Source organism: Chlorocebus sabaeus, chromosome 11, assembly GCF_047675955.1.
Source record: "Chlorocebus sabaeus isolate Y175 chromosome 11, mChlSab1.0.hap1, whole genome shotgun sequence".
Lineage (NCBI taxonomy): Eukaryota > Metazoa > Chordata > Mammalia > Primates > Cercopithecidae > Chlorocebus > Chlorocebus sabaeus.
In genome coordinates, this window is record NC_132914.1 from 120,467,051 (window position 1) to 120,481,830 (window position 14,780).

The following is a 14,780-nucleotide window of genomic DNA, read 5'->3' on the forward strand; positions in this document are numbered from 1 at the left end:
ATTCACCTACATCACTTTTTCAATTTCTTATTATCAAAGGCAAAGTAAACAAAAAGACTAACAGTGATTGGCCGGGCGCGGTGGCTCACGTCTGTAATCCCAGCACTTTGGGAGGCCGAGGCGGGTGGATCACGAGGTCAGGAGATCGAGACCATCCTGGCTAACACAGTGAAACCCCATCTCTACTAAAAGCTACTCAGGAGGCTGAGGCAGGAGAATGGCGTGAACCCAGGAGGCAGAGCTTGCAGTGAGCTGAGATCACACCACTGTACTCCAGCCTGGGCAACAGAGTGAGACTCCGTCTCAAAAAAAAAAAAAAAGGCTAACAGTGACTAATAATACACAAAGTCGGCTGGGCGCAGTGGCTCAAGCCTGTAATCCCAGCACTTTGGGAGGCCGAGACAGGCGGATCACGAGGTCAGGAGATCGAGACCATCCTGGCTAACACGGTGAAACCCCATCTCTACTAAAAAATGCAAAAAACTAGCCGGGCGTGGTGGCGGGCGCCTGTAGTCCCACCTACTCGGGAGGCTGAGGCAGGAGAATGGCGTAAACTCAGGAGGCAGAGCTTGCAGTCAGCTGAGATCCGGCCACTGCACTCCAGCCTGGGTGACAGAGCGAGAGTTCGTCTCAAAAAAAACAAAAAGAAAAAAAATAATAATAATAATACACAAAGTCTGTACAGACTAGAACAAAAACCACATTTGCCTTTCCAAGTGCTAAACGTATCTCTACATTGAAAGTGTATTTGTTGGCATAAACCAATCATTATACTTGAACATACATAAGACTTGTGTTGCTTTAGATGACACAATTCAGGGATATGAAACTAAAAATTTGGGATAAATTATGAAAGTTTTAAGGATTGTTTTACAAACATTTAGCCAGTTTACCAAAAAGCCTCCTTTGTCATGAAATGTCACTAAATTTATAAAAATTCTTCTTATACATAAAAAACATTCAGGTCGGGCACAGTGGTTCACGCCTATAATCCCAGCACTTCAGGAGGCCAAGGTGGGCAGATCACTTGAGGTCAGGAGTTCGAGACCAGCCTGGCCAACACGGCAAAACCCGGTCTCTACTAAAAATACAAAAATTAGCTGGACGTGGTGGTACATGCCTGTAGTCCCAGCTACTCAGGAGGCTGAGGCAGGAGAATCATACAAACCTAGGAGGTAGAGGTTGCAGTGAGCTACAATCGTACCACTGCACTCCAGCCTGAGTAACACAGTGAAACTCCGTCTTAAAAAATAAATAAATAAAAACAAAACAAAAGAAACAAACAAAAACATTCAGCAGGATACAGACTAGAAAAAAGAAAATAAAAAACATAAAACTGGGGCCAGGCACAGTGGCTTACACCGTAATCCCAGCACTTTGGGAGGCCGAGGTAGGCAGATGACCTGAGGTCAGGAGACAGACCAGCCTGCCCAACATAGTGTAACTATGTCTCTACTAAAAATACAAAAACTAGCCACGTGTAGTGGCCCACACCTGTAGTCCCAGCTACTCAGGAGGCTTAAGGCAGGAGTATCACTTGAACCAGGGAGGCAGAGGTTGCAGTGAGTTGAGATTGCGCCACTACACTCCAGCCTGGGAGACAGAGCAAGACTCCATCTCAAAAAAAAAAAAAAAAAAAAACATAAAATTGGGTAACCCTGTATATAATTTTCAGTTTCAGCTAGACATGATAACATAGCATGCACTCATAGTCCTAGCTACTCAGGAGGATCACTTGAGCCCAGGAATTCTAGGCTGCAGTGAGCTATAATCGCACCACTGCACACCAGCTTGGGCAACAAAGTAAGACTCCCACCTTTAAAAAAAAAAAATTATTCAAATTACATGAACATGTGTGACAAACTTCCACTATTGATACAGTCCTGTCTGCTAAAAATATCTTTTCTATTTTCTGGCAAATTTTCTGACCTTAAGAGTTTAGCAGTCTTACAACATTATAGATGGGAAGAAAGTCAGTGTCATTAGAATATAGTGTGGTGTGGGCCGGGCGCGGTGGCTCAAGCCTGTAATCCCAGCACTTTGGGAGGCCGAGACGGGCGGATCACGAGGTCAGGAGATCGAGACCATCCTGGCTAACACGGTGAAACCCCGTCTCTACTAAAAAATACAAAAATTAGCCGGGCGTGGTGGCGGGTGCCTGTAGTCCCAGCTACTCGGGAGGCTGAGGCAGGAGAATGGCATAAACCCGGGAGGTGGAGCTTGCAGTGAGCTGAGATCCGGCCACTGCCCTCCAGCGTGGGCGACAGAGCGAGACTGCGTCTCAAAAAAAAAAAAAAAAAAGAATATAGTGTGGTGTGATTTGTTTATTTCAATTTTCTACAGGCAACAAACTGATAAATGTTCAAATACATCCCATTCTATTATAGTCCATTAAAAGGAACTTTATTTACTAGATTCTAAATGTAATAAACGCCCTTCAAATGATGGAAATTCTACTTACCTATTTGTTTTCCCACTGTATACTTCAGAAACCTTATTTTCACCAAGAAAATTATGTTCAAATTCACCAGGAAAAATGGATACATCTTCCTTTAAAGACGCACAGCACTCTTCAGGAGTCTGTATATAAAAACTCTCATTTTTCACGCCATCTACAAGTGAATCGGCTGGCACCGCAGGTGCTACATACTGTCCTTTGGGAACATCTACGTGCTCCATGAACTCCTTAGGGTCTTTAGATTTGTATGGATTTAAATCTGAGATACAAACGGTGCCATATCCACTGCTTACTGAGCTACTATCCACATTGCAGTCTGGTTGTGACGTGGACATTTCTTGCTGTATTTCAGGTTCTGTGGATTCAGGATAATGGATAACAGATTCATTTCTCTCACTGCTTTCAGAAAAAAAACCCATTTGACTTTCCAAAGATACTTGTTTGTTTGAAGAATTTCCTTCACAGGAAGCACTACTAGTCTGTAATTTGACTAAATTTTTTATCTCCTCCTGTATATGCTGGAAATAAAAAGTTACAGATTTGGGTAAGAAAGTATATTAAACATCATATTTTTATGACTGTTACAAGAATATCATGTTTCAAAATATGATGAAATATCATTCTAAAAAAATGTGATGCTTTATCTTTAGTTTATAAACAAAATTGAGGCTGGTGGCCAGGCACGGTGGCTCACGCCTGCAATCCCAACACTTTGGGAGGGCGAGGTGGGCAGATCACGACAAGGTCAGGAGCTCAAGACCAGCCTGGCCAACATGGTGAAACTCTGACTCTACTAAAAATTAGCCAGACATGGTGGTGCACATCTGTAATTCCAGCTACTCAGGAGACTGAGGCAGGAGAATTTCTTGAATCCAGGAGGTGGAGGTTGCAGTCAGCTAAAATTGTGTCACTCACGCCAGCCTGGGTGACAGAGTGAGACCTTGTCTCAAAAAAAAAATTGATATAACATATTGTTTTTTCTTACAAATATAAAAAAGGACGCTGGGCATGGTGGCTCATGCCTGTAATCCCAGCACTTTGGGAGGCTGAGGCAGGCAGATCACGAGGTCAGGAGTTCAAGATCAGCCTGGCCAACATGATGAAATCCTGTCTCTAATAAAAATACAAAAATTAGCCAGTTATGGTGGCATACACCTGTATTCCCAGCTACTCAGGAGGCTGGGGCGAGAGAATTGCTTGAACCTGGGAGGTGGAGGTTGCAGTGAGCCAAGACCGTGCCATTGCACTCCAGCCTGGGCAACAGAGTGAGACTTCATCTCAAAAAAAATAAATAAAAATGAATTTTAAAAAGTGCCAGGCAGGAGGCCGAGGCAGGTGGATCACCTGAGGTCAGGAGTTCGAGAGCAGCCTGGCAAACATGGCAAAACCCGGTCTCTACTAAAAATACCAAAATTAGCCAGGCGTATTGGCGGGTGCCTGTAATCTCACCTACTCGGGACGCTGAGGCAGGAGAATGGCTTGAACCCAGGAGGCAGAGGTTGTAGTGAGCTGAGATCATGCCACTGCACTCCAACCTGGGCGACAAGAGTGAGACTCCATTTCTATATGTGTTGTGTATGTATATGTATATGTATATGTATATGTATATGTATATGTATATAAAAAAGGAATCAATGTAAATGACAACTTACTTGAATTTGGTTGTGGAACTGCTCCTGCTGGGCAACTATCTGTTCTTGGCATTGTTTTTCCACCAAATCGAATAGCTGTAACCACCTGGTCTATTAAATTATAAAATATGTTAGTTAAAAATAATTTCTTGACTTAACATTTCACAGAACAATTCCTCCAGTGTAAAAGAGCACTTTTTAGGTCATGATCCATCCCGAATCCCAAGAGCCATCAGCACTCTCATAGCTGGAGTATGCCAGCACGTCACACCAAGGGAGCAGGGAGTTCTACAGAAGGCTACATTCAGCCTCAAGGCTGGGAGACTTTCAGCCACAGACCATATGCAGCAATACACAACAGCAGGAAGTGGCTATGAAAACTACCTGCCTGTGTAAAGCCTTTCAGCATCTTTCCACTCCTAAGCTCTCCTTAGACGGCTCTGCACTGTCTGGCTCCTACGCACCTCCCCACTTCATCCCAGCCCTCTGTCCCTTGCTGGCTGCACACCTGCCTCCCAGGCATCCTGTTCTTGAGCATGCCACAATTGTCTCCCACCTCACAGTTGAGCACCTGCTGTGCCCGCCACCTGGCAAGCTCTTGCTCAGCTCTCACCATGGCTACTGTCTTCCCATCCTGACTGCTGTCTTCCCACTCTGACTGCTGTCTTCCCACCCTGCAATTTCAGCCTAACTGTCATCTTCTCAAACCATCCTAACAGTTCCTTTCTTTCTTATCATCCTATGTATTTCCTTCAAGCATTTGCCACATCAGAAAGTCTCTTAATTGTTCACTTTGTGAACTCTGTCTCCTACCCCTGCCCCACTCTAACTCCAAGCTCTCCACTAAAAACTTGTGGGGTCCTGGACAAATTTATTTGTACCTCAGTTTCCTACTTTATAAAATGGGAATAACAACATCTCATAGGTGGCTAAGAGGATTAAGTTTTATTTATTTATTTTTTGAGATGGGGTCTCTCGCTCTCTTGCCCAGGCTGGAGTGCAGTGGCATGATCTGGGCTCACTGCAACCTCCGCCTCCCGAGTTCAAGCAATTCTCGTGCCTCAGCCTCCCAAGTAGCTGAGATGACAGGCATGTGTCACCATGTTTGGCTAATTTTTATATTTTTTAGTAGAGACACGGTTTTACCATGTTGGCCAGGCTGTTCTCGAACTCCTGACCTCAACAGATCCATCTGCCTCGGTATCCTGAAGTGCTGGGATTACAGGCCTAAGTTTTAAATTTAAATATGATGCAGTGATCTCAATGGGGAAGGAACTCCATGTTGGAAATCTGTAAGGTCACAGTCATGACAAAGCTGGGGGGACATCACTGGCATTTAGTGGGCAGGGTCCAGGCATGCAGATCATAGGGCAGTCCCCCACGACGAAGAATTGTCCTGTGTCCATTTTATATTACAAAACAATAAATATTTTGCACAGTATTCATAACATCAAAACAAACTTGTTTCAAAATCTCATGAGAAGTTCGTCACCCTTTCAGAAAAGCATGTTACCAGTGGAGGTGCTGTATACAATACCTGGATCATCAACATACCATAGCTACATCGATCTGTGTTCAGCTGCTGAATTCACAGCGAGCCTACATACAGGTAAACATGACTACTTCATTATGTCTTCTAATGAACATGTGCCTCACATGGATATATCCAAATACATGTTATTGATTTTTTAAAGTGGGTACAGGTAGGTTATTTTACCTATGAATTTCATTTTAGGATAATATAAATTGATGTTATTTTGAAAGCTGTTATAAAAAGAGCTCAGAGGCTGGGCACAGGGTCTCATGCCTGTAATTCCAGCACTTTGGGAGGCCAAGGTGGGTGGATCATTTGAGTTCATGAGTTCAAGACTAACCTGGGCAACATAGCAAAACCTTGTCTCAACAAAAAATACAAAAATTAGCTGGGCATGGTGGTATGCACCTGTAGTCCCAGCTACTCGGGAGGCTGACGTGGGAGGATGGCTTGAGCCCAAGAGGTTGAAGATGCAGTGAACAGAGATTGTGCCACTGCACTCCAGCCTGAGTGACAGAGTGAGACCCTATTTAAAAAAAAAAAAAAGAGAGAGAATGAAAGAGGAGAAAAAGAAACAAAGAGAAGGGAGGAAGGCAAGGAGGGAGAAGGGAGGTGGGAGGGAAGGGAGGGGAGAGGTATGGAGGGGAATATATTCTGATTCTGACTTAAGATGCTGATGTCAAAAAAAAAATGTTGATTTCAAATTGTTAAAAGTAACAATTTCTAGTTAAACACAAATTTTCCAGAAGTTAAACTACATTATGGTAATGCCTCCTTTGTCCTAAAGCATGTTAATTCAGGTATCAAAAGCTAATGAGGGCCAGCTATGGTGGCTTATGCCTGTAATCCCAGCACTTTGGGAAGCCAAGGTAGGCAGATTACCTGAGGTCAGGAGTTCGAGACCAGCCTGGCCAACATGGCAAAACCCCTTCTCTACTAAAAATATAAAAATTAGGTGGGCATGGTGGCACTCGCCTGTGATCTCGGCTACTTGAGAGACTGAGGCAGGAGAATCACTTGAACCTGGGAGACAGTGGTTGCTATGAGCCAAGATCACACCATGGCACTCCAGCCTGGGCAACAGAGCGAGACTCTGTCTCAAAAACAAACAAAAAGCTAATGAGTAGATACATTAGGGGAAACATTTAATATATTTAATAAAACATTCCATTTTTAATTGCATTTGTATGGGCATTGTTAAAAGTCTTTCACATTAGTACATACTGATTATTACATGCAAACAAGCATAAAGTATAAAAACTGAAAACTCAATTTTTTTAAGCATATAGTAATACTTTCTTATAATTCCAATAATTATGGATAATGGATATAAATAATTATACTTAGCAGTTGCTGCTATTGAATTCTTAAACCAGGTAATCTTTCATTTCGCTTACTCTACTTTCTAAAAAATAACACAAATTATGCTTTTAAAAGTATAATTAATGTTTAAAATAAGATCTAGCGCTTTCTAAGAATTAATAATGGTTTATACATTTCTATTAAAAACTATCAAATTCAGCCTTAAGAAAGTCTATCTTGAGCATTATTCTATGAAACAAAATTTATATGTAAGGTTTTTTGTTTTTTTTTTACTGAGGGGGTCTAGTTATGTTGCCCAAGCAGGTCACAAACTCCTGGGCTCAAGCTATCTACCTCTGCCTCCTTAAGTGCTGGGATTACAGGTTCTCTATTTCTATATATAGAGAGAGACAGGGTCTCAGTCTGTCACCTAGGCTGCAGTGTAGCGCTGTGATCATAGCTCACTGCAACCCTGACCTCCTGGGTTCAAGTGATCCTCCCACGTCAGCCTCCCAAGTAGCTACGACTACAGATCCCATGCCACTATGCCCAGCTAATTTATGTATGTATTTATATTTGTAGAGACAGGGTCTCGCTATCTTGCCCAGGCTAGTCTCAAACTCCTGGCCTCAACCAAACCTCCCACCTTGGTCGCCTAAAGTGAAAGGATTATAGGCGTGAGCCACTGTGCTCGGCCATGTAAGCATTCTTTTAACTGTCACATTTTTATATCACAGTTTAACTTATGAGCCAAAGAAAGAACCACTGATCTGAAAACAATATAATGGAATGTATCACAGCTGAATATGGTAAGGTACTAAATAGAAGCTTCAATTTATAATTAGAACATTGAAAATATTTCAAAGTGGATTTAGGTTTTTTAAAATGATGACAATTCCACATAAGTTACTGATAACATTACAATTAGTAACAATTTTAATAATTTTGGGATTCTCAGGTCTCTGAATGAAGACAATGTTTTAGTTCATATTTAATATACAAATTAGAATGTCTAATCAGTAATATATTGTTAAAAAATACTTTTGATCACCTTTTTCCCATTCATTCAATATCATTCCTAAAGTAATATACTTGACCACTTTAGCATTAACTTAAAAGTGTCATGCTCTTCAGGACATAAATTTCTAATAATTTAGAGTTTAGTAGAGGTATGTTTTAATATAATTATCTTAAAATTACAAAAATAAAACAAAATTAGATACCTCACAGCTTTTCCAAAGTTCCGAATCAGTCTTTCCACTGTTTTGTAGCTCTTGCATTAAAGAAGTTAGGACTTCAACTGTACCTTGAATTACAGATGGTCTGGTCTTCCCTGAGAAAGAGGATACCCCATTTGTACTAAGGTGGGGACTACTTCTGTTGAAACATAAATAATTCAAATGGTTTTCTTCACTCTATCAAAGTGTTGAATAATTCAGCAGTTCAAGATTTAGCAGAGCAGTACAAAACCACTGATATTTAATCCTTCTAATGGCACCTCATTTGTTGAAAATCTGATCACAACTTGGTTCACAAAAGGAAAAGGGCAGTAAAAAGACCGCGCTGTATTCTTTTTAAGAACACAACAGAAAGACCTTCTCCAGAAGTGAGAGAACACTCCAAAGGATCAGCAGAAAATAAAAAAAGTCTGTGCTAAACAATAAGATTAATTTCCAGCTTCTCTGATCTCCCCTATTCCAGAGGATTATTTCCCCCAACTTTAAGAACAGCCCTTCATTGTGCAGTGGGGATTCTTTCTCCACTGCCCCAAATGACAGTCAAATCTTGTTCACTGGATACCCATAATTTGGTACGATAAGCTGATGCCTATCTCGGCACTATCTCTGAATAAAAGTTGTGCCAAGCAAATTAGCAGCAAGTATTCAGGACTTATTTAGCCTACTCAGTGTGTAAAACAGCACTGATTCTTTCCAGGAGTACTGCTCTTCCAAACTTCAGATAAGTTATTTTGGATTTGTTTTATAAACACACAATATATTTCAGGACATTAAAATGTACTTAAAATCTAGTCACAAAAAGATCATTTTCATTTATTTACTGCTTGATATCCTGCTTTCTTTCACAAAGAATTTGTTTTAAAAATAAATAAATAAAAATAACAGTAAAATAATAGTTAGGACCAGTGAAAATATTACTAAAAATTCAAAGGAGGCCAGGCGCAGTGGCTCACGCCTGTAATCCCAGCAGTTTGGGAGGCCGAGGTGGGCGGATCACGAGCTCAGGAAATCGAGACCATCCTGGCCAACATGGTGAAACCCCATCTCTACTAAAATACAAAAAATTAGCCGGGTGTGGTGGTGCACGCCTGCAGTCCCAGCTAATCAGGAGGCTGAGGCAGGGGAATCCCTTGAACCCAGGAGGCGCAGACTGCAATGAGCTGAGATTGTGCCATTGCACTCCAGCCTAGCGACAGAGCAAGACTCCCGTCTCAAAAAAAAAAAAAAAAAAAAAATTGAAAGAGAAGAACATATGTTATCAGTAAAGGGTTTTACATAGCTGTAATAATCGAGTTTAAATGTGGCCAATTTACCTGCCAGTCACAATGAAAAGGGAGACAAGTTTAATTGCCTAATTTTCACTAGCAAGGCACAGCTTCCTCCACCCAAATCAAACACTGTTCTCACAGGAATTTCTTCTAGAAGTGTACTTCAAAGGGACCACCAAGTAATACAAGAACCAAAATGCGAGGCCAACTTTCAGCAAGTGCATATAGATTACTGTAGGACTATTCCCTGTGCCTTTTAAAATGTACTTTCTCGGCCGGGCGCGGTGGCTCAAGCCTGTAATCCCAGCACTTTGGGAGGCCGAGACGGGCGGATCACGAGGTCAGGAGATCGAGACCATCCTGGCTAATACAGTGAAACCCCGTCTCTACTAAAAAATACAAAAAAAATAGCCGGGTGAGGTGGCGGGCGCCTGTAGTCCCAGCTATAGGGAGGCTGAGGCAGGAGAATGGCACAAACCCAGGAGGCGGAGCTTGCAGTGAGCTGCGATCCGGCCACTGCACTCCAGCCTGGGCGACAGCGCGAGACTCCCTCTCAAAAAAAAAACAAAAAAACAAAAAAAACTTTCTCGTTTTACTTCACATATTCCTCTGTTTGTTTTTTACAACTCCCCATCCCCATTGTTTTACATACCCATGTAAGCTACCTTAAATTCCTCCTGAAAAGGGCAGAGAATTAACAATTTTTTAAGTAATGTATTTATTTATAATTATAATACACAATTTCTTCAAGACCTACTGTGTTTAAAGTTCCTTGCCCCTTTACCAGTAAGGCCCCAAAACCACTGTTTTCCTTTCTTCTACATGCTGTTTATAGATGCTCTCCTCTCTTACAGTCCTTGCCTCTTTGCTGTTTCTACACTACTATAAATTTAGAAACCCAATAACCAAGCTTGTCAGACTATGTGCAAATTGAAAGTAAACAGGCTGATGAAAAACAAACCAACCATGATCTGTGTTAAGACGATTAAAAAATAAAAACAAACCAATTATAGGATAGCTTAAAAATAAAATGCGCCGGGCGCGGTGGCTCAAGCCAGTAATCCCAGCACTTTGGGAGGCCGAGACGGGCGGATCACAAGGTCAGGAGATCGAGACCATCCTGGCTAACACCGTGAAACCCCGTCTCTACTAAAAATACAAAAAATTAGCCAGGCGAGGTGGTGGGCGCCTGTAGTCCCAGCTACTTGGGAGGCTGAGGCAGGAGAATGGCACGAACCCAGGAGGCGGAGCTTACAGTGAGCCGACATCGAGCCACTGCACTCCAGCCTGTGCAACAGAGCGAGACTCTGTCTCAAAAAAACATAAAAAAATAAAAAAATAAAATAAAATGCATTTAAAAAAATAAATAAAATGCATAAAACACACTTTGATAACATCTATTCAGTCCACTATTTTGTCTACTTAGAGTCTGGTTTTGTCTTAACTTCCTAATACTCAACTTTAATTGCTGCTTCCCACATTGGTGAAGTATTTCTGCAACATAAAACATCATTTGTCCCAATTATTTAAAAATGTAGAAATAATATTTAGGCAACTAAATGTTAAAGATATGCTTGTAATTTACAAAAACAAACAAAAAAGTGTAAAGGAAAGTAAAACATGCAAAACAAGTTCTTTTTCAGAATGCTTTCCATGCAAAAGTACATATCTCTGGGAGAAATGAAAAACATGAAAATACTAAACCTATTCCTGACTTAAACAACTGTCCTTGAACATTCTTTTTTTTTTTTTTTTTTTTTTTTGAGACGGAGTCTCACTCTGTTGCCCAGGCTGGAGTGCAGTGGTGCCATCTCAGCTCACTGCAAGCTCCGCCTCCCAGGATCACGCCATCCTCCTGCCTCAGCCTGCCAAGTAGCTGGGACTACAGGCTCCCACCACCACGCCCAGCTATTTTTTTTTTTTTTTTGTATTTTTAGTAGAGATGGTGTTTCACCATGTTAGCCAGGATGGTCTTGATCTCCTGACCTTGTGACCCGCCCGCCTTGGCCTCCCAAAGTGCTGGGACTACAGGCGTGAGCCACTGCGCCTAGCCTCTTTTTTGTTTGTTTGTTTTTAAGACGGAGTCTTGCTCTGTTGCCCAGGTTGGAGTGCAGTGGTGTAATCTTGGCTCATTGCAACCTCTGCCTCCCAGGTTCCAGCAATTCTCCTGCCTCAGCCTCCCGAGTAGCTGGAACTACAGGCGCACGCCACCACACCTGGCTAATTTTTGTATTTTTAGTAGAGACCAGGTTTCACCATGTTAGCCAGGCTCGTCTCCAACTCCTGGTCTCAGGTGATCCACCCGTCTCAGCCTCCCAAGGTGCTGGGATTACAGGCATGAGTTACCGTGCCCAGCCTCCCTGAACATTCTTGATAGGCTAAAAAATAATAATAATAATAATAATAATTCAAATCAGTAACTCTGACACTATTTGGATAAACTGGTAAATGTATGCAAATAAGGTTATTCTGATTTGTTACATTTTCTAAAATCCCATTCTTACCTATCAGTATTTAAGTTCAGTCCAAGAGAATGCAGAGAATTTTTATCAGATTCTACAGAAGATGAAGTTTTGTGTAAGGTTTTCACCAAGTCAAACTCTTCCATAGTGTAAAGAAATTGTTACATTCTCTTATTTGAAAATAAAGGTTCTTGGACTGTTTGAGGAAAGTGAATCCGTGTCATCTTCAGAGGCTTCATCGTCTACTGGCATTTTCAGTGGCTAACATTCAGAACTGTGAAATATCCTAAACTTCCAAGAGAGTCTGAAAATGAATAGGGGAAAAGAAACTACTATAAAAAGCCACTAAACCTAGCAACTGCTTTTACATAACTTTGGAAACCTGAACTTCTTTCATGCAGATCTCCATTAAGGATAGCAACAGTATTCATAATAATCAAAATGTAGAAACCACCCAAATGTCCATCAGTGGCTAAATGGATAAACGAATGAAGCATATCCATAGAACAGGATAGGATTCAGCCATAAAAAGACATATGCTACAACACAGATGAACAGTGAAGCTACTATGCTAAGTAAAAAAAGCCAGTCACAAAAGACCACAGACTATATGATTTCATTGATATGAAATATCTTGAATTGGCAAATTTATAGACAAATGGCTGCCAGGAGCTGGAGGAAGGAGAGAATGTGAGTGAGTGCAGTTGGTATGGAGTTTCCTTTGGGGTGATAAAAAATTCTGGAATTAGTGATGATGGCTAGACAACCTTGTGAACTAAAAACCACTGAATTGTACACTTTTAAAAGGCTGAATTTTATGGTATATGAATTATGTATTATGTATCTCAATTAAAAATCTACATCAAGGATTATTTGCAAAAGTAGCATCACCTTTTTCAGGTAATATTTCAGATTTTTATATGTTTAATAATCAACGTTCTTTTTTTTAGAGACAGCATCTTGCTACGTTGCCCAGGCTGGTCTACAACTCCTGGCCTCAAGTGCTCAGCCTTCTGAGCAGGGGGGATTACAGTGCAAACCATTTTGCCAGGCTTTACAATGAAGGTTCTAGATACAATTCTATTATGTAACAATTGGAATACTTGCATGCCTTATTCATTTGTTTAATAAATTCTACCAAGTACATATGTTTGTTGACTTATAATACAGAGACTAGAAGAACTGAACTACTTAATATTTGTTTTAAAAAGAGCCAATTTAACTGTTAACAACCATAGCTTCCCCATTGTCTGGAAGTACATTTTGAACTATATATATGATCTTTTGTCTCTGTGCAGCTATTCTTAGAAAATAAACCAGCTGGACACACTGGAGCCTGCCTGCTGCTACTGGAAGCATGTCCCAGCTACTCTGGAGGCTGAGGTGGGAGGATCACTTGAGCCCAGGAGTTCAAGGCTGCAGTGAGCTATGATCCTGCCACTGCACTCCAGCTTGGGCAACAGAGCAAGACCCCATCTCCTAAAAAATAAAAATAAAAATACTAAATAAAAAAATTATTTGCCAGGCCAACTAAAATTTCACTGAAGCTGGGTATATACAATGGCAAATTGGCTGTAACAGGTCAAACAAGATGCCTCCTTCCTGGGGAATTCATGCATTTATAAAAGAGCAAGGGAGCAAGAAGAAAAAGGAGAAATAAAGGGGAAAAAAACTTCAGCTGCTTACAAACTGAAAAGCTTAGAGAGTGCAACAGGAATACTGTCTAGTATTCCGCTTCCGCTAGATTCCCACTTTTAGGTCCTGCTTCTATAAAGCATTACACAAAAACTGGGACCATTTCCCTCAGGGACAGGAGTGAATGCAAAGGGTAACCGGACCTAACTAAATTTACTTTTCCCCAGTGGCTCAGCCCATCACCCACGACAAATGGGGCACTGAAACAGTCAAGGACTGCCCCTTCCAACTGGCAACAGAAATACCTGGATTCCAATCACCGTGCTGTTATGCCAGGAAAACACAAGCTCTCCAGGGAGATGGACCTGCAACCCCATCTATTATTTCCCCTGCTGAGGTAATCCGGATCCGGATGCAGATCCAGATGGAAAACCACTACAAATTCAAGGATGCTTCTCCATTGGAGTGGAGGTGCTGGGGGGAGGGTAGGGAAGTCAGAGGGAAAAATCCTTAAACACCCACATATACAAGGCAAAAAAAAAATTTTTAATTTTGATACAGAATGAATATAGGAGCAGTGCTTTTATATTTCTCAGCAACAAGATATGACGCTTTTGGTGTCCCCACCCCCTAGCAAAAAAAGGGAGCTGGGCAAAAGGAACGATCGGCGGTTATGAAACATGAAAGTTAACTGGGCGCTCCGCCTTGCCTGGAGGCTTGGGGGAGAGAAAGAGATTTCAGATAGGGATGAGACCAGATCCTGACATTCTGGTGCTCACAGCCAGCCCGCAATGGCTGGTGGCCGCCATGGGATCAAAGTGGGAAGGAGAGGGAGAATCCATGCAGTCGCCTAAGCTACGGAAAGCAGGGAGGACGGAGAAAAGCCACCGCTCCTTCAACTACAACCGCGATCCCAAAAGGAAGCCGGGACACCTTGGCAAAAAACGGAGGGGGGGGGGGGGGGTGAAATAAATAAATAAATAAAACCAGAAACCCCCCGCCCCTCGGGAAGGGCGCTCCGCTATTGGGCCGCGCGAGTGTCACTCAAGGGCGCCGAGTCTAGAAAAAGCGCACCGCGGCCAGGCAGAGCTCCCACACCGCGAAGGGCTGCGGTGGGGTCGAGTTCATCGGCCACCGTCTCCTCACACCCCAGCCCATCACCACACTCAGGGGGCCGCTAAGACGGTGTCTCCTAAGTCTCGTCCCCTGTCCCCAGCGGCCTACAGCTCCCTGCAGGCTGGCGGCCGCTTAC

At 42.1% G+C, this 14,780-nt stretch overlaps 1 protein-coding gene across 9 annotated transcripts in view; it reads right to left on the reverse strand.

Moving 5' to 3' along the window:
• MPHOSPH9 (M-phase phosphoprotein 9) overlaps positions 1–14,780 on the reverse strand; it is an 83,392-nt gene that overhangs the window by 68,503 nt on the left and 109 nt on the right. For 5 of the 9 annotated variants that reach the window (XR_012094612.1, XM_008005101.3, XM_008005099.3 and 2 more), the window contains exons 2-5: positions 11,936–12,197; positions 8,149–8,302; positions 4,111–4,200; positions 2,462–2,976 (exon numbers count right to left, since the gene is read on the reverse strand). Coding sequence is in view for 8 of the 9 variants with exons in the window: in XM_008005101.3 (XP_008003292.1) it covers positions 2,462–2,976; positions 4,111–4,200; positions 8,149–8,302; positions 11,936–12,039 (863 nt within the window). In the remaining variant the exon portion in view is untranslated. Of the gene's footprint in view, positions 1–2,461; positions 2,977–4,110; positions 4,201–8,148; positions 8,303–11,935; positions 12,198–14,780 lie in introns of those variants that run through there. The other 4 variants (XM_037995578.2, XM_073021199.1, XM_073021198.1 and 1 more) reach the window with 4 other exon arrangements.